A 19,946-nucleotide genomic window follows, 5' to 3' on the forward strand; every position below is an offset into this window, starting at 1 on the left:
TGTGCTTCTTCCAGCCCAGCGTTTCTCATGATGTACTCTGCATATAAGTTAAATAAGCAGGGTGACAATATACAGCCTTGACGTACTCCTTTTCCTATTTGGAACCAGTCTGTTGTTCCATGTCCAGTTCTAACTGTTGCTTCCTGACCTGCATATAGGTTTCTCAAGAGGCAAGTCAGGTGGTCTGGTATTCCCATCTCTTTAGGGCTTTATTATTCAGCCTTTGCATTTTATTTATTTATTCATTTGTGGCTGTACTGTGTCTTCATTGCTTTGAGTGGGCTTTCTCTCCTTGCGGCGAGCTGGGGCTACTCTTCCTTGTGGTGTGTGGGCTCTATACTCCAGCTCAGTACTTGTATCGTACAGGTTTAGTTGCCCCACAGCATATGGGATCTTTCTAGACCAGGAATTGAACCTATGTCCCCTGCATTGGCAGACAGATTCTTAACCACTGGACCACCAGGGAAGTCCCTAGTTTTGTTGTTCAAGAGGAATGTGTGTGCATGCATAGTAGAAGTTTGAAAGTGAAAAGTGAAAGTGTTAGTGAGTTGTGTCTAACTCTGCGATTCCATGGACTGTAGTCCACCAGGCTCCTCTGTCTGTGGAATTCTCCAAGCAAGAATACTGGAGTGGGAAGCCATTCCCTTCTCCAGGGGAGTCTTCTTGACCCAGGAATCAAATCCACATCTCCTGTATATTGCAGGCAGATTCTTTACCATCTGAGTCACCGAGGAAGCCCCACCAGCGGAAGTTTGGCTCACTTCAATAAGCAGTTCTGGAAGACCCATAACATCAAGTTGCCAGTCATATTTTATGGATGCTATTAAGTCGTAAAGCTGTCGGAAACAATGCCTGTCCCTGAAGTGTTGTTACCTTGTCTGGGGAGGTTATACATTGTGTGGAAACAGTATGATATTGAAGGGGAGCTGGCAGGTACACCAGGGCTCTGTGGAGGGAGATCAGTGCCAGCGAAGTCAAGCAAGGTCTGCTGGAGTTGCAGGGAGGCATCTAGGGGGACCCTCCAGGGTGGGTAAGTGGGAACAGGAGATGGAGTTTCAGAGAGGAAAGGACACGAACACAGCCCTGGAGGAAGCAACGAGTACCGTGGGTGATGTGGAGGCTGACGTGGGTGGGTGAAGTATCTACACGGCAGGGTTATATTTTGCTGTCACTTTTATCTGCCCACATTCCCATTCTTCTTTTTTTTTTTTTCCATATTTTTGGCTGCACTAGGTCTTCCTTGTTGCACACAGGCTTTCTCTAGTTGCAGTGCCCGAGCTTCCTGTTGTGGTAGCTCTCTTGCTACAGAGCCCAGGCTCTAGGGCATGTGGGGTCAGTAGTTTCTGCCACTTGGGCTTAGTTGCCCCGCAGCATGTGGGATCTTCCTAGAACAAGGATGGAACCAGTGTCCCCTGCACTGCAAGGGGAACTCTTAACTACTGGACCAAGGGGGAAGCCCCCCATTCTTTATATTACTTCTCTTGCCTTTTCTCCTCCAGTCAGTCAGTAGGCCTATTACTCTAGAAATGCAAAGAGCCCAAAACACCTTTATGTTGAGCCTTGAAGTTTCAAAAGAGATTATGTAAATTGAAATGGAAGTAGATGTAATTCCAAAGGCCTAACTTTTGCTTATTAGACATGGAATTTTTAAGTTTCAGTGTAAGAATGAAGGCTTTATGGTTTGGTTGGATTTTTTTGTTTATTTGTTTTTAAGCTATCCATCTTATGGAATTTCAGTTTCTTGATCAGGGATTGAACCTGGGCCCTAGTGTTTGTTGGCGGTCAAAATCTTGGCTTTTTCTGCCCCACAAAGAGAAATAAAAATACAGAGATAGAGTTGAAAACAACAGGTGGCTTTAATTCTCAGCTGGCAGAGGGGGAACGCTAGGCTCATGCCTCAAGAGCTGTGCCCACCCCACCGTGAGGAGCCTAGGGGTTTATATAAGATGAGGGCTCGAAATCGGGGGTCAGTGATGAGGATCAAAGGTGTTAGGGTCTTGTCTTCTCCCTCCTGCATTGTTTCAAAATAGCCACAGGCTGGCGTCAGGTAGCCTCCGGCAGTCTGGAGGCCCAGTAGTTGGGTCCATTGTCTTCTGTGTATTGTTACAGAGGCCTCCTTTCTGATCTGCAAGAAGACAAAACCTACAAGGGTTGGTTTGCAGAGAGTGGTAAGCACCAGATACAGAATGTAATTAGCATAGAATCAAAGGATAAGAGGTGCAAAATGTAGCTCATGCAGAATTAGGGGTCAGAAAAGAAAATTTAGTTGCAGACTACAAATAAGAAAGTGAAATCACTCATTTGAGTCCGACTCTTTGCAACCCCATGGACTGTAGCCTACCAGGATCCTCCATCCATGGGATTTTCCAGGCAAGAATACTGGAGTGGGTTGCCATTTCCTTCTCCAGGAGATCTTCCCGATTTGAACCCAGGTCTCCTGTATTATAGGCAGACGCTTTACCATCTGAGCCACCAGGGAAGTCACACAAATAAGAAACAAAGTAAAAACATCCCTGGTGGCTCAAATGGTAAAAAAAAAAAAAAAAAATGTGCCTGCAATGTAGGAGATCCAGGTTCAATCCCTGGGCCAGGAAGGTCCCCTGGAGAAGGGAATGGTTACCCACTCTGGTATTCTTGCTTGGAGAATTCTATGGACAGAAAAGCCTGGCAGGCTATAATCCTTGGGGGTTGCAAAGAGTCCAACAGGACTGAACTACTAACGTTTTCACTTTCAAAGTAAAAAGGAATGTTCAGGCCTGTTCACTGTTCTGTTTATCTTCTTTGTTCTCAGAAAAGGGAAAGAAAAACGCATTCCTCTTTTTTCCTTTTCACTGCAAAATAGGCCCTCAGCTGTGAGAGGGCCAAGTCCCCAACCACTGGACTGGCAGGGAATTCTTATGGCATGATTGCTGAGAAAAGAAAAAATAGATATGAGAAGAATGTGTGCTAGTGGCCTGTAGGTGATCGGTAATAAATTCCAGGGTCTAGGTCCTATCACTTTCCCAAGGACCTTAGGAAAAAGCAAGTCTCTATGAAATTATCTTTTCTCCAGAACTTGGAGGAATTTCATCAATTATATGGGATTCCTAGGCTGCTTCAGATTCCCGGAGGACCTCAGTGGGATTTCAGAGCAGTTGGAAGAGGCTCCAAAGTGGTTAAGAGGGATGGCAGAGCTCACAGGGCCTGGATGGAGCCCATGAACACCAGACCAGATCAAAAGTTTCCCAGTGGAAGCCAGCAGGAATGGAAGCTGAGAAGCAGACATCGGTAAGAACTTGAACTTCAGCAGCATGAGGGGTGAAAACTAGACAGTCACCTCCTTCCCACCAGCACTACTGCAAAGCTGTGGATAAAGAGAGTGGAAAGGAAAAGAAGCCCTGAATTGATTGATGAGATCTGAAATGAGGCTTCCCCATCTGCCTGCAATGCAAGAGACCTGGGTTCAATCCCCGGTTCAGGAAGATGCCCTGGAGAAGGGAATGGCAACCTCCTCCAATATTCTTGCCTGGGAAATCACATGGACAGAGGAGCCTGGCAGACTACAGTCCACGAGGTTGCGGAGTCAGACACGACTGAGTGACGAAGCGTGAGCAGGGGATCTGAGATGACTGAGAAAACTCTGGCTGAATGTATAACAATTGATTCAAACAGGTTAAGTTTCTTTTTCTTCTCCTTCTTTTTTTTTTTTTCATAATTACTTGGCCCTGCTGGGTCTTAGTTGCAGCATGAGAACTCTTGATTGTGGCATATGAGATCTAGTTCCCTGACCAGAGATTAAACTGGTCTCTCTGAACTGGAAGCACAGAGTCTTAGCCACAGGATCACCAGGGAAGTCCCAAACTGATTAGGTTTTACCTACCACTAGGTAGCAGCAGCAGGTAGAATGGGGGATTGTTATAAACAAAAGTATCATAAAAATTAGTCATACATTTGAATAGCTTATATATTTATATTATAAAATTAGAAAGTTTGCACACTTGAGTTTTTGGCCTGAGAAATTTGTTCATGCTGTGTCAAGCTTATTAGTATATTATAATTTTTTAAATACCAAAACTATTCACAGGCCAGATTTTTTAAAATGGTAGCTTTCCTTCACTCACTCAGGAATGTCTTCTGCAACTGTATTCAGTGCCATTAAGAAACCAGCGTCAGATTTCAATCATGGCGGCTTCCATTTCGGGCTACACCTTCAGGGCTGTGTGTTTCCACAGCGCCAACAGCAATGCTGACCACCTGCAACTCTTTTCTTCCATTGCTCTCAGGAAGGATTTTTGCTGGGAGAGGTAAGGCAAGAGGAAACCTTCAGTATCAGTGATTTTCAAATCATCAACACAGAATTTCTGCAAGTAATTGAAATCCATAACCATCAGCCTTGTTCAAGACTTTTTAGTTTTTATGACTATGCAAGCAAAGTTAATGAAGAGAGCTTGGACAGGATTCTTAAGGATCGGAGAAAGAAAGTTATTGGGTGGTACCGATTCCAGTGAAACACGCAGCAGCAGATGTCATACAGAGAGCAAGTGATCCATAAGCAGCTCATCTGCACCCTCAGGGCGGCCGACCTCATCTTCCTCCCCTTCAGCTTCATCTCCATGCCAACAATTCCACTCATGCTTTAGAATATGTTCTCTTTAGATAGAAGGTATAATTAAAGGCTATCCCTCACTATTCCCAATCTAGGCAATACTAGCCAGCAAGAGTATAAGGTGTCCCCAGTGCCACATACTTCTCAGAATTATGCCAAAGTTATTGAAGAACATGGTACTGACTTTTTTGACAAGGACGGACTAATGAAAGCCATCAGGGTGATTTATCAGGTTTATGCGCTTCAGGAGAAAGCGCAAGCAGTGTGTGCAACTGTAGAAAAGAGTGAGCGAGTTGTTGAATCTTGTCAGGCAGAAGTGAACCAATTAAGAAGACAGATCACTCAGAGGAAGAATGAAAAGGAAAAAGAAAGACGATTGCTGCAGGCAACACTAAGCAGACAGATGCCATCTGAAAGTGTGGACCCCACCTCCAGCCCTCAGATGCCCTATCCAGGGTTCACAGCAGAAGGTCAAAGTACACCTGGAGATGCAGAGGCCTCAGACCTGCCTCCGCCTAATTCTGATCTTCACCCAAACAATCAAGAAAGTACTCTGAGCCACTCTCACATGGAAACTAGCATGTTTATGCCTCAACCTCAAGTCATGGACTCCTCCAGTTATGCCTCCACCAATGCTGGACTGAAATATCCTGAAAGAGGAGCAGACCCCTTCCTTCTCACAGAGCAGCTGGAGACAGTGCTGAGTAATCAGACGACAGTGATTGTGAAAAACTGATTGACCCTACAGAGTCCTCTAATAGTGAATACTCACATTCAAGGGATTCTGGACCCGTGACACATCCTGACGAGGGCTCCAGGAATGCTTAGACCTCCCAGATTTAACTGAACGCAAGAAACTCTCCAGTTAGCACTGTTTTTCTTAATCGCTAATTGAGAGAGTTTTTGAGGACTTCCTCTTGGGGGAGAACTGCTTTCTCAGACCCCTGGACTCCCCAAGACAAGAGTTTTGGGGTACAGACTTTGGAGGAGCCTCCAAGGGGTCCATGCGGGGTCCTCACCTGCAGACACAGTGTGCAAGGCTCACAACAGAGTCATTAAGATAATCAAATTGTCCGAATTCCGGTGCAATTCATGATGTACTGGTAAATTTAGGCAAAGATAAACTTATCAATGCCATTTCTGTTCTTTAAAATAATTTGGAAATTAGAGACTAAGCACAATTAATCTATAAATATTCTATAAACAAAAACCTCATCTCTCGCACTATCATGCCTTCAAATTTACTTTTTAAAAGGAAAACTAGTTTAGCAGCAATGTTCAAAGATTGGAGCAAATCAGATGTACCTTCTTTTGTCTGTATGACTTTGTGAGATCAAAAGAGAGGGCTTTGTTTCCACTTTTTTTTCTACTCACCTGATATGTGTTGTCACTTAAAATGGTTGCCCTTAAAAAAAAAAGTAGGAATACTAATTACCAGTAAGTAATCATCCAAATAAGTATGTCATAAAATAAATTACTTATTTTTCTTTCAGGGAATTCCAGTGACTGTTACGTTGCACTAGCCATGTTTATGGTCTCTGTTCTGGAGTCCTTTTTTTTTTAATGTTTCTACTGCTCTTCTTTTTTTTTAATATAAATTTATTTATTTTAATTGGAGGTTGTTCTGGAGTCTTAAATGAAGGACACACAGCAGTATAACAGAAAGGAGTTATGTTTTAGACCGGAGTTTTATGAAGAACAGACTCCAGACACCGTGGATTTAGCCAAGTTTGTACATAAAGGAGATAACTTGTGTAGATCTTCTGACAAATCCTAGTGTTAGTCTTATTTGTGGAAGAAAGACATTTAATAAACTGTTTGGGAAGCTTGGTTATTGAACAGAGATTCATTTTCAATCGGAATAACCATACCTTTTTAAGTTACCGTTCGGCATATAGCTGTGGAATGTATAGAGACTGTCCTTGGGGATGCACTTAACATTTTTATTTACTGCTGCTTTTCTAGTTTTGCCCAGAATGTGTGAAACCACTACAGACGTTCATGAGTATGACATGCTCCTGGTTTGGAAAAGACAAGACCCCTCCTCCATTTATGGCAGGGTCAGCCCACAAAGCTAATGCCATGGATTATAACTGCCTTCTCTTTGGACTAGTTATAACCTGTAAGAATAAGGAAGTTGTTTAAAAAAAGCTTAAAATCCAGGTTCTGAAAAAGTAGTTTCATTTTGTAAGAAAAGTTTTAGTCTGACTGGAAATTAAATGCTCAAACTGCCATTCTTCAGGTAGTTACTCGATGGATTCTGTATCTTCCTACTCTCCAGTTTTATTGGCCTATATCACTGCCATTTGATTTGAAATGTTTCAGGGCTTCCCTTGTCGCTCAGCTGGTAAAGAATCTGCCTGCAACAAGGGAGCCCTGGGTTTGATCCCTGGGTTGGGAAGATCCCCTGGAGAAGGGAAAGGCTACCCACTCCAGTAGTCTGGCCTGGAGAGTACAGTCCATGGGGTCACAAAGAGTCGGATATGACTGGGCAACTTTCACATCACTTCACTTCAGACTGCTTTATCCTCGAATGTGTTCCAGTGTTTACCAGCTACCTTCTAGTGGCTTCAGCACCGGTGTGAATTTTTTTATCTTTTTAAGTGGCATCGCCATCTCCTCTGTTCAGATTTTGACATTCAGGAAAATATTTTTATTTTTATGCCATACTGAAACCTACAATGTATATCTGACAAAGCAGTTAAATGTGACAACAAAAACTTATTTAATCATGAAAAAAAAAAAAAAAGAAACCAGTGTCCTATGGGAAACACCTACTTGGCTTTTTTGGTTTATTTGATTTGTTTCTGATTTTGTGTTTTACCTCGAATACTATTTACCAGTCATGGCTCTAAATGCTTGTAATTTCCCACATTTATATGTCCCCTCATTAAGTTAAAATTTTGTTGATGTTTCTTCCCACTCTTTAGATTTACCAAACTGACACAATGGAAAGCTGGATGCCTAAGAACAAAGATAAAATATTAACTTGTGTGGGGAAACTTTAACTCCAAAAGTTAGAACTAGAGAACTTTCTAGAAAGAACTTGGCTGGACTATGCTCTGATCAGGCTCCCAGTCCTTTGTGGGAGGGGTCAACAGTTTGCAATAAAAGTCTCTCCTCTCACCTCCAGTGCAGTTTATTGTATGTCGGTTAAGTCTCAATAAAGCTGCTTTTTAAAAAATGAAAAAAGTCTGTTTCTCTTTACTCTTTTACTTTGCTCTATATAACTCCTGTATCACTGGAGTCTTTTACAATAACATAGACTTTATGTATTCTTGAGTAATAAGTTAAATAAAAAAGCATTAAGAATTTGAAAAAAAAAAACAAACAAACTCCCCATCCACATTATTGTTTGGCTCACACTCACCAGAACCTATGGAGCCCTAGCTCCATCCTAAGTTCTCTCTGTCCACTGAGGAGGCATTAAGTAGGCAGCAGAGTTGAAAAGGAATGATATAAAGTGGGCAAGGAACAAACAGAATAGGGGAGACAGGGCCCATTGTAACTGAAGAATTGGAGTCTGATTTTTCTGACACACCTCCCCAGGAATGATTAGAACCCCAAAGCACATGCTTTTGGCCTTACGACTGGGTTGGGAGTGTTCTAGAGGAGGATAATGTTAGTCTCCTGTCTAGCCAGCAAGAGAAGGAAGCCTACTACAGTGAAAGGAATACCAGACTTTATGGCTTTGTCCATAGCTACGTAAGCGTGAGGAATTCACTCAAGTTTTTGAGATCTTTGATTCCCTTTCTGCAAATGTGTGGGTTGGAGAGCATGAATTTTAAGGACCCTCTTAGCTCAATAACACCACTTCTAGTCTTGAGGCATACACAAATCACAGCAGAAACTTTACTAGAAATGTCAAATACATTCACACGAGCTGCTCTTCAGATCTCCACCTGCTCCTCAAGCTGCCGATGATCAGTCTGAAGAGATGATTAGGGACCAGAAGCACTCCCTCCAAGGACAAGCAGTAACAGCATCAGCAGTAGCTTTAACTTCCAAACTGAAGTGTGAAGCCACGTGGCCCCACTGTCAATCTTTCGGGTCGAGATGGACATGAAGGGGCAAGTTTCCTTCACCCACAGAGGTCCTATTTTAAAGACCCCAGACATCAGCCTGCAACCAATGATCGATGTACAGCCTTTGACCTCCAAAAGTGAGTTGACATTTCCTGTGGAACAAGGATGGGGCGACACATAGATGTTTGAGGAAATCAGAGAGGAATCCAGTCCTCACCTCATTCCTGGAACTCAGTGTCAGAACCTCTTAGGCTACATGCACATGCCTGAGGTTTTCTGGCCTCTGAAACCATCAGAGGTTCAGCTTACCTTCAGAGATCTGAAGTTTCCCCTGATAGCATCGATCTGTATCGTTGGGGCAGGCCAGAGAAGGAGCATTCAAACAGGACCCCACAGCCAGACAGGTTGGGCAGTGGAGGCCTGTTGTCCCTTTGGTTTCTGAAGAGTGAAGAGAGAGAAAGTTAAAGATGTGTCCTGCCTCTGGAGTTATCTATCCTTGCTGCCTTCTCTTCCTCGAGTCTTTCCTGCTGATGCCTCTCTCCTCAAGGCCTGTTACTACCACCTCCCCATCCCTTTCCAGCTGATTTCTGTGCTGTCAGAACACAATACAACATGACCTCCAAACTGTGCATAGGTGTGGAGGTACAGATACACAAAGGACACAGTTCCTGTCATCTAGGATCATTGTCCTGAAAAAGACAGACATGTAAGTAATTAACTACCATACAACTGTGTGGGCACTGTGGCCACGGTATGGTAGCAAAGAAATGGAAGAATGCTTAATTATCTAAAATAATTTGGTTGAATTTTTCCCAGAATAGACACCTCAGTTGAAATGGAGGAAGAACAGAGGTTAGCTGTGTGAAATGGGGGTTGTGTGAGGGTAAAAAAGGCAACAGCAAGGACAGAGGCCTGGAAGTGTAAGCTGGCTTGGTGGATTTGGGAATTGTGAGAAATCACCAGGTGTTGATATTCAGCTGATAGGCACAGACAGGCAGGGCTGGACTGTTTTTTATAGCCAGCATCCATTCTGATTGGTCAGTAGCATCTCCATTGTTAAATATTTTGAATCCTGCCCTAGGTAAAACACAATAAATGAGAGAGGGAAGAGAAGAAAATGACCTGAAAAGGTAGGTGTGGCCAGGTTACTGTAGACTTTGAGGACAAATGCAGGAGCTGGGCTGTGGCCACATGGCAATGGGGAAGCCGGAGCAGTTAGACCGATGCCACCAGCCTGCTCAGAAACCTCCACTGACATCTTATTGCTTAATAAACCCCAAATCCACTTTACACTGCAGCCTTCACTGATGTCCCTCTGCTACTCCGAGGTGACAATTTAGAAAAAGAGAGACAAGCAAAAGGTCTGAGGTCCTTTTGTGTATGGCCCACTTGAACCTAAACCAAGTAAGAACACAAAGAAGGAAGCCTCCCATTTTCTTTTCAGGAGTGTATAGAGTTTCTCTTATGGGGGAAGAGCACCCATCTCTTCCCTCGCAGGGTACCTTCTTCGGTCTCTTGTATATTCCATATATCATATAATCCCTCTCTGTTATTGCAAAAGGGATCCTCGCAGTAGTTGCTGTAGGAGATTGCAACTAGGCCGGGGGCTGCAGCGTGCCTGATATACGTTATTGCCGGTGTCCCATCAAAGCTGCAGCTCTTAGTGGCCAAAATCGCTGTCTTGGTCCCTGCTGTGAGACAGGAAGGAAAGAAAGTGGGTGGGGACGCTACTGTTTGGCCTGGGGAAAGCGGAACAGTCTTAACGTGAACATAATCATCTCCCCTCTTCCCCGCCCCCACCAGCCCAATCGCCCCCGTCTCATTTTACCAGTTTTGATCAGCAGGATGGTTTCCTGGCACAATGCCCCATTGTCACAAGCTTCAACTTTCTCTGAGGTCCAGTTGAACGTGTTTGCTGGATCCTCTTGGATACCCGTGAATGTACCCTTTTGACAAAACAATTTCTGTGCCACTGGGGAGAAAAGGAGATAAAGAGCACTTGTCCTTCTCTGCCGGAGACCCAAATCACTGTTTTTTCACCAGATATCCACCCTCCTTGACCCAACCACTCCCTACCCCCACATCTCCAATACAATACATACTGATCAAGGTCGAGGCTCCTACAAGAAAGAGCAGCAGCAGACCCTGAAAGTGACAGGCTCCCATGGCTTCTTTTAGAGACGTTTGGAAGAACTGATCAGGATCTGTGATTTGATGGACACGGACAAGAAGCTTTTCAGCTACATGGAATAAGATAAAATCTAAGCAAGCACCGACTTAAGGGCAGAGCTTACGGGGATATATAAAATGATGACTTCTAAAGTCATTCTTTCCCGATCTAGCTTGTGAGTTTGGGCAACTTAACTAGTTAACAAGCCTCAGTTTCCATAGCTGTACTTCTCAGACTCGGCCACCCGGACCAACGGGCTCCACAACCCATACTCTCCAACCTCTGGAGCCATAATCCGGCCTACAGGCCCCTTCTCCCTCAGACTCCGGAGTCCAGATTCAAACCTATGCCTTGGAGGCTCAGGTCTCTCGGCCTCCATCTTCATCCGAACCCGGGATTCTGAGATCTCAGCCTGGTCCTAACTAAGGATCTAGGAGTTTGGGTTCAGCCACCTTTCCTGGCAGGACGCATGATTCTGGGCACCCAGCCTCTCCCCGTCTCAGATCAACGAGCACAAGGCTCCAGCCTTCGCCCCGCTAGTTCCAGGAGTCCCGCTCCCACCCCAGCTTTATCTTTACCCAGGACCCCAGGAAACTGGGTCCCCAGCCCCTCTTTTTCTCTTTAAGGGACCAAAATTCCTCCTGACTTCCAGATAATCTCACAAAAATATACCGGTGCTGAAGTAACGCCCTGGAACGCTACACTCTCGCAACCCGGCCTTCTCCTTCAAGCTCCCTGAGGCACGGAAGGCGGGACCTGTTTCACGCGACAGCTCATTCGAAGCCCCATTGGTTGACACAAAAGAGTCTGCTAGCTCATTGGATGAGTCTGGAGGAACCCCACACCCCATTGGCCTATCCCTGACCGGCTTGGAACATACACATGCACAGAATGGCGAGTGGCGTATAAGCTGGAGGACGGAGAACTCACCGGTCTTGGAGGTGCTAGGCCTGCTCAGTGCCGGGGCGGTGCATACCCAAATGACCTTGCTTAAACTTTTCTGTTTGATCTATAGAGTTCATACTTCCCTAGGCGCAATAGGAAGGCAAACCTTTGGCTTTCATCCCCCGAACTCTTCTCCTAGCCCAGATTCCTCTCATGGTACTAGCTTGGCCCCTTCCCGGCCATCCATCCCAGTGACCATATCTGTTGGGAGTCAACTTGGTCCCCTCACTCTTCACTTGCAGTGGTTCCTGCTCAGCCCAGGCCTCATCCTCTGTACACACCAGGGCGCCAGCCTCCTCCGTGGTCTTCTGGAAGACTGAATAGAGGGATGCTGGCTTCAGCGTTATTTCTGGCACCCTGAACGGCAGAATGTCATTGTAGCTAACCCACATATTGGTGTCAGTATCATAAACCAGATGCGTTATTCAGATGTCTTGTTTATGGCTGGAAATCATTACACACACACACACACACACACACATATATATATTTTACACATATGTATACTTACATATAAGTTCTCTGGATGTAACGAAGATGCCATATGTGTTGTTTCAGACTTGATACTGTTTCTGTGAGTTTTGTGGTATAAATGAATATTTATTTTTCATAGAGAAAGTACCACAGTAAGAATGGTGTTGGCAAAATTCTTAACTTTATGTGAAAATATATTAAGAGCTTCCAGTTGGGGACTGTTAACATTAAGAATATAATTATTAATATTGTTATTCATGTAAATATTAGAAAGAGTTAATATACATAGTAAGAGAGCATTCTGGTCCAAAGACCTTGCCCCTCAGGACCCAGGAATCTGAGCCACACTCCCTTATTTTGGGGACTCAGGCCTCCAGAACTCACCTCCTCTGATCTGTAACAGTATGTGGTTTTCCTGGGTTATTGTGTAACTATAGGTCTGGAGCAAGGTCTCAGATCTTGGCCACCATTGCCAGTGCGGGACCAATGAGTTAGGGGTAACTGGAGGGCAGAGAAGGCGGTTGAAAGCTGCATAGACACCTGCTTGGAGCTCCAGAATCTTGTCTTAAGACCCTTATCCCTTCCCATGCCTCTGAGTAGCACTCATCCTGCCTCTTCAGTTCTAGCTCCATACCTGGCATCTAGCAACTGTAGTGAAGGTCATCTTAAATAACACATTGGCCTGTTAATTAGTTTGCTAAGGCTGCCATAGCTAAGTACCATGGGATTGAGAAGCTGGAAGACTCTTTTTCTGTGTGAGCTTTGGACATTGTTCCATGTATTTCTCCCTGGAAGGTTGTTTGCAACCAAATGCACAAGCTTAATTAAAGGGCTTCTCCCACAACCCCTGCTCTATTCTAAAGTAAATTGCCTGTGTCTGCTCACTTAGCCCTGGTAGGGGTACATGGCATTTTACTTGTGTGTTTTAAATTAACTTTTGGCATGGTTAAGATGGCCCCAAACCACCTATGAATAAAGTAACTAAAAGCAGACATTTTAACAAGAGCTATTGCTGCTTTAAAATGTTAATCACTGATATAAATATAGTAAATCTTTCTTTGGGTTCGGTTTTTAAAGCCATCAGTAACTCGGTAGAAATTCTTTTTTTTTTTTTAATTTATTTCTTTATATTTGTCTGTGCCAGGTCTTAGTTACCACACATGGAATCTGTTAGTTTCAGCATGCAGGATCTAGTTAACCTGACCAGGGATTGAACTCAGGCTCCCTGCATCAGGAAGTGGAGTCTTTCTTGGGAATTGTAGGTGTTGGTCATCTCGGGTAACTTCTCAAGACATAATAGAGAGACCCACAGTATTGCTGGCTTCAATGCTCACACACCACAAATCTTGGATATTGAGGTGCCCATGCTTCTGGCAGTGAGCCAACTTGGTCCCTTACCCACCCACCCTGGGTGAGGCTACCCTGATGGGTTCAGAGATGGAAGGAAGAATAAGGATCTATTCTTTAAGAATTGAGAGCTCAGGGGATCCTTGAGGGCTCTCAGGGTAGGTTGTGCAAAAGCATTTGTGCATACTCTCTGGGGTGTGGGCCATGCTGTGCTGGGACTGACTCCACCTGGTTCATGAGAGTCAATTTTCAGGAGTTTTTCAAGCCAGTTGCTAAATAGAGCCACTATTAAAAATTAAATTTTGTCAACTTAAAACTAAATTATATTGAAGCAAAGGTAGGACTTCCCTAGTAGTCCAGTGGTTAAGAATCTTCCTGCCAATGCAAGGGACCCAGGTTCAATCCCTGGTCTGGGAAGATTCCATATGCTTCAGGGCAACCAAGCCCACGTGCCACAGCTATTGAGCCTGTGCACTGCAGCTACTGAAGTTCGCACACCCTAGAGCCTGTGCTCCACAACAAGAGAAGCCAGCAAAATGAGAAAGCCTGCTTAGCCATAAATAAATAACAAACATTTTAAAACAAAGGTAATAAATACTCAAAAATCATCACTTCCTAAATTATCTATTTTACTATTACCTATGCCCTCGAGGCTATTTATAACTATTGTATTTGTATGGTGTGTGTGTGTACGCAGTCTCTCAATCATGTCTGACTCTTTTGTGACCCCATGGACTGTAGCCCGCCAGGCTCCTCTGTCCATGGGATTCTCCAGGCAAGAATACTAGAGTGGGTTTCCATTTCCTCTTCCAGGAGATCTTCCCGACCCAGGGATCAAACCTGTGTCTCCTGCCTGGTCATTTTTTCCCAACTCCATAGGCAGGGACATCATGATAGCTTGAAATCAGCCACAGTGGGAGTATTTACACCAAGGACATTGGTGAATGCTACAGATCAGAGCTTTTATTTCTCCCTTCAGGAGGCAGTTTTTCATTTACCAGCACACCATGAGTGTACGTGGCTTTGTGTTCAAGTGTGGATTTATGTAGAAAGGGGCTCTCTCCCCCATAATACTGGGCCTTTTCATGCCAGTTATAAACCTATGAAGTGCATGGCACCCCCCCCCCCTAGAGGCAGAGCATCTGTGGTCAGAGCAATCCTCTTTGTTATATATTGTTGCAATCATATGTTTCAAATACATGAAGGAGTTCCCCAGTGGCTTAGTGGTTATGATTCTGGGCTTTCACTGCCATGGCCTGGGTTCAGTCCCTAGACGGGGAACTAAGATCCTGCAAGCTGTGCAGCACAGCCAAAAATAAATAAAATTAAATAAAATATATGATTACTCCCAACTCCTGCACCATCCTTTGTGGTTTCCCTGGATCCAGTATTGATAGTTGTAATCAGCACTCCCCTTAATAAATTCTACTCATTACCCAACTTGGGTAAACAATTTATTTCCTGCTACCAGGTGGCTCAGTGGTAAAGAATCCATTGCCAATGCAGGAGATGAGGGTTCAATTCCTGGGTCAGGAAGATCCCTGGAATAGGAAATGACAACCCACTCCAGTATTCTTCCTTGGAAAATCCCATGGACAGAGGAGCCTGGAGGACTTGGCAGGCTATAGTTCATAGGGTCGCAAATAGCTGGATATGACTGAGTGACTGAACCTGAAGCCGGGACCCTGACCAATTCAGAAATCAGGATCAGCAGTGGCATCCAGCAACAGACAAACAAAATTGTATTCTGGCATTAGGTTTCCACTACATGGAAGAAGCACAGGGATGACCACCTTGATGGAAAAAGATAGGGCACAGGTGAGAGAAGTCCTGTGACATTTCATAGTTGGTCAAGTTATCACTGGGGTAGCAGTGAAAGAAGTGCAGATGGAAAGCAAGGTATTGGGAGCTGAAGTGGATGTGGCACTTTGTTACTATGGCAACAGTGGTGCACAGGTTGACTGGGGAGTCAGCTGGTTTCTTCCGATGACCCTAGTGAGCAAACGTGGGGGAAGAGGAGCAATGGAAAGATGAGATTGTCCAAATGGAAATGTGATGGACAATCAGAAAACTCCCGTGGCAGAACATCTCTTGTTTCCAGTCACAGGGCAGATATGGCTGAGGACCAAGCCTAAGACTTGAGTGAATGGGTTGCAGAGATGCACTGCCAGGTAAATGTTCAATGTTGCCAGTCTGTCTTAAGGGAGCGTGACCCTCAGATGTGGGATCAGTTCAGTTCGCTCAGTCGTGTCCGACTCTTTGCGACCCCATGAATCGCAGCACGCCAGGCCTCCCTGTCCATCACCAACTCCCAGAGTTCACTCAGACTCACGTCCATCGAGTCAGTGATGCCATCCAGTCATCTCATCCTCTGTCGTCCCCTTCTCCTCCTGCCCCCAATCCCTCCCAGCATCAGAGTCTTTTCCAATGAGTCAACTCTTTGCATGAGGTGGTCAGAGTACTGGAGTTTCCGCTTCAGCATCATTCCTTCCAAAGAAATCCCAGGGCTGATCTTCAGAATGGACTGGTTGGATCTCCTTGCAGTCCAAGGGACTCTCAAGAGTCTTTTCCAACACCACGGTTCGAAAGCATCAATTCTTTGGCGCTCAGCCTTCTTCACAGTCCAACTCTCACATCCATACATGACCACAGGAAAAACCATAGTCTATAGAGACCACTCATAGGAAACTGCTTCTCCTCCAGAGCCACAAGAACGAATTTCTAACGTAGTCCAAAGAAGCACAGGACTTGGTCTTGCATGTACATGCCACACATTGACAGCATTAGAGAAACTCACCAGTTTGCACAGGCAGGAATCCCAGAGTGTGTGTATGGGCAGATTCTGTGCCAGTTATGGCCTCTCAGCTCCAGATTCATTGCCCTGCTGGATCCTGCAAGCAATTTTGTTCATCTCCAGGGACAATGTTAGGCTTTGCCACTAGAGGGTGGTAAACGGACACTGCAGGCTGAAGAGCTTGTCTTCCAGCCCCAAGTGTGGAGGCTGCTCCCTAGATGCACTATTCTCTTATCTTTGTCGTGTGCTAAGTTGCTTCAGTTGTGTCTGACTCGGTGCGACCCTATGGACTATAGCCTCCCAGGCTCCTTCGTCCATGGGATTCTCCAGGCGAGAATACGGGAGTGTGTTGCCATGCCCTTCTCCAGGGGATCTTCCTGACCCAGCGATCAAACCCTTGTCTCTTACATCTGCATTGGCAGGCAGGTTCTTTACCACTGGTGCCACCTGGAAAGCCCTGTGTTCTTTAGGCTTAGTAACAAATTCCTTCTTAATCCTCACCCCGTGTTGCTAGATAATGATTCTTTCTTTCCTTTTGGGCCTTGTGGACCTTAGTTCCTGACTAGAGAGGGAACCATGTCCCCTGAAGTGGAAGCTCAGAGCTCTAGCCATTGGACTACCAGGGAATTCCTTCATGATTCTTTTATTTTTAAATATTTCCTTTTTTAAATATTTATTTTTATTTATTTTGTTGTGCTAGGTCTTAGTTGCAGCACTTGGGGTCTTCAGTCTTTGTTACAATATGTGGGATCTCACTCCCCGACCAGGGGTTGAACCCAGGCCCCCTGCATTGGAAGGGCAGTCTTAGCCACTGGACTCTCAGGGAAGTCCGATAATGATTCCTTATACTAACTGGGGTTTGATCCCTGGTCAGGGAACCAAAATAAAAACAAAACAAAAAACTTTACGTGTTAAAATTAGCATGTGGTTCCTGACACATGCCTGGACCCTGACTGATACAGATTCTAAGGGTGTGAGACTAGACAGGACCAAGGGGAAGGCTTCATGGGGCCAAAATCTTTCACAGGAATATAGGAGTGGAGGGATTAGTTCAAGCACCTGGGGATAGAATTACTACTCTATTGGGTTAGTGAGTTAACTAATGTCTCCCTGCAGTGACAACAAGTGCGCTAACTCTCTCCAGGTGACCTGGCTGTTGACTCCACTCAGTGCCCAAACCAACAAAGGCAGAGGCCAACCTCAGCCTGTTATGATGTCTTTCTACAGCAGGACTCTTCAGGACGTACACCCAACTCTCAAAACTGACCTTTCTCCCCACAGGGTAATACACACTGTGGATGGTGTTCTGCCTTCGTTGTGCTCACTGCTTCTGTCAACACTGCCATCTGGGGACTTAGGAAATGTCTGCTCTATTGCTACAGGATCCCACGAAGTTTTTTTAAATTAACTAGTTAATTAATTTTTCTTTTTTTCTTTTTTTGCTGCCCTAGGTCTTCCTTGCTACATGGGCTTTCTCTAGTTGGGGTGCACAGGCTTCTCATTGCTGTGGCTTCTCTTGTTGCAGAGCACAGGCTCTAGGGTGTGTGGGCTCAGTAGTTGTGGCATACAAGCTTATCTGCCACGTGGCCTGTGGGATCTTCCTGGACCAGGGATTGAACCCCTGTCCCCTGCACTGGCAGGTGGAGTCTTAATCACAGGACCACCAGGAAAGTCCTCCCAAGAAGTATTGCTTCCAACTAGAGGGCGTATTTTAAGGCAAAGGAACTGAGGCAGTTAACGCCCCCCATGGAGCTCACTGACCTGCCAGGTGGCCCCCTACACAGACACAGTTGGCTTATCAGAAGGGTCAAATGGCCATGATGGCTTCTGAAGGCACCAGGAAGAGAAGGTACCTTGCCACCCAACAGGAGATGCTCTAGGTCTCAAACTGGCCAGTCTATCGTGTCAGCTGCCCTAGAGCCAGAAGGCAGGGGTCCATGACACAGGGGAGGATGAGGGAGGGTCCCCGCCCCCCATCAGTACACATGACAACCCACCTAAGGATTTTTGCTCCTGGTCCCTGTGACCTCGGGCTTGGTGTGGGTGAGAAACCCAATCAGAGCCCTCATCAACCAGAAGCCAGGCCTGCCCCCATGTGTTCCTCGTGCTGCTGCAACAAGAGGCGGAGAAGACGACCAGAGGGACCGTGACCACCAGAGCGGGGCTGGTTTGCAGGGTCAAGGGGGACTACGTTTGGAAGCCAGGGGATGCGTCGGGGGTAATATTTACTCGCCGGTGGCCCTGTTCAGCAGAAAGTGGCCCAAAGCCAATAAAGACAAGACTATTGAACACTTACTTCCCTTAGGCATGAAGATTTGTGTCCCAATGATGTCCAGAGGAGGTGTTGGCAGGTGGTAAGAGAACGTAGAAGGGGTGGTAGAAGCAGGCGGCTCTCATCACCACCAGCCACAGAGTCAGGGCCTTTGCAGCTCTGTTATAGGTTTTCCCCCCATTTCCCTCTCCCTGTGGTTCATGAAGACCTGGCCGTCTACAGCTGTGGGCGTGTGAGCCCTCGTCATTAGCACAAGACAATTCTATGATTTAGTAACAGATGGGAATTGTGTGTCTTCTGTACTGCAGACTCAAGGGGTGGATTGTGCTGTTTCCTTTTTCACATTCATTCTCTCCCCTTCTCCCCCTGCCCTGCGTTGTGGGGACTGTTAGTGAGATCTCTCCACCTTCCAGCTGGGTCCGGTTGATGGGGAGCCCCAGCAGGAGACTGCAGGGAGGACACTGAGTGAAGTCGGGGTGTTAATTCCCCGGCTCCCTCCCTGTAGTGTCGTTGTGGGTTGGGTGGATTTTTCAGCCTGAGATCACGGCTCCTGTCAGGCAGCCCTCTCTAAACACACCCCCTTCCAGATTCTAACAACAGTAATGACTTCTTAGTCTTTCAAGCCTAGGATGACAGACCCAGTGATATCAGCCTCAGGAAATGGTGCCAACCCTCTCGTTTCTCTGCTTCACACAAACCATTATGTCAATTTATTCAAGTGGGGTGAGCCCCCTGTTGGTGCTGCCTGCTAAAATAGAAGCTTCACTGGCACACCTTCACTTCCCAAGTGATTGTTTGTGTTTGCTCAGTGGCTCAGTCGTGTCTGACTCTTTGCAACACCATGGACTGTAGCCCGCCGGGTTCCTCTGTCCATGGAAATTTTCAGGCAAGAACACTGGAGTGGGTTGCCATGCCTTCCTGTGGGGGATCTTCCCCACCAGGGATCAAACCCAGGTCCCCTGCATTGCAGGCAGATTCTTTACTGCTGAGCTGCCTGGAAAGGCCCCCTGCAAGAGGCCCTAATACTTCTGCTTGCAGGACCTGGAAGACTCTGCTACCACCCAAGCTGGTCCAGGGGGGCTGTGGACCAGATCAGTGAGGGAGGACCTGAGATGTGACTCTCTCACCAGCTTCCTCTCCTCCCTTGAGCCAGATCTCTGGGAGCCCTGCCCTTCCCTCACATGGAAAAACCCCTGCGTGTGGGGAAAGGACAATGTCTTTATTATCACACACAGGTGGCCACTGGGTGAATGTCCCTCCTCCCAGAGGATCAGTTCAGCTGTTCTCAGGCCCTTCCATCTGCTGTCACCAGGTCAGATAGTGTGTGTGTGTGT

The 19,946-nt window shown here is 45.8% G+C and overlaps 1 protein-coding gene and 1 pseudogene across 1 annotated transcript; one reads left to right on the forward strand and one right to left on the reverse strand.

Moving 5' to 3' along the window:
* Positions 1-4,155: 4,155 nt before the first annotated feature.
* On the forward strand, positions 4,156-5,428 carry LOC120872358 (annotated as a pseudogene).
* A 3,098-nt stretch (positions 5,429-8,526) lies between these two features.
* TEX101 (testis expressed 101) lies at positions 8,527-10,776 on the reverse strand. Its single transcript, XM_040252638.1, has 5 exons — positions 10,713-10,776; positions 10,439-10,582; positions 10,113-10,301; positions 8,920-9,048; positions 8,527-8,762 (listed from the first exon to the last, which is right to left on the reverse strand). The coding sequence occupies exons 1-5, from the start codon at positions 10,774-10,776 to the stop codon at positions 8,527-8,529; spliced, it is 762 nt and encodes a 253-aa protein (XP_040108572.1).
* Between the last annotated feature and the right edge of the window lie 9,170 nt (positions 10,777-19,946).

Source organism: Oryx dammah, unplaced genomic scaffold, assembly GCF_014754425.2.
Source record: "Oryx dammah isolate SB20612 unplaced genomic scaffold, SCBI_Odam_1.1 HiC_scaffold_13, whole genome shotgun sequence".
Lineage (NCBI taxonomy): Eukaryota > Metazoa > Chordata > Mammalia > Artiodactyla > Bovidae > Oryx > Oryx dammah.

What these genes read in the sequence shown, in the direction of transcription:
- TEX101 (XM_040252638.1), bottom strand. Translation starts at nt 10,776, where the DNA reads ATGGGAGCCTGTCACTTTCAGGGTCTGCTGCTGCTCTTTCTTGTAGGA. An exon ending in CATCCTGCTGATCAAAACTG is followed by an intron (nt 10,302 to 10,438) that starts GTAAAATGAGAC and finishes CCTGTCTCACAG; the next exon opens with CAGGGACCAAGACAGCGATT. An exon ending in TATACAAGAGACCGAAGAAG is followed by an intron (nt 9,049 to 10,112) that starts GTACCCTGCGAG and finishes TTCACTCTTCAG; the next exon opens with AAACCAAAGGGACAACAGGC.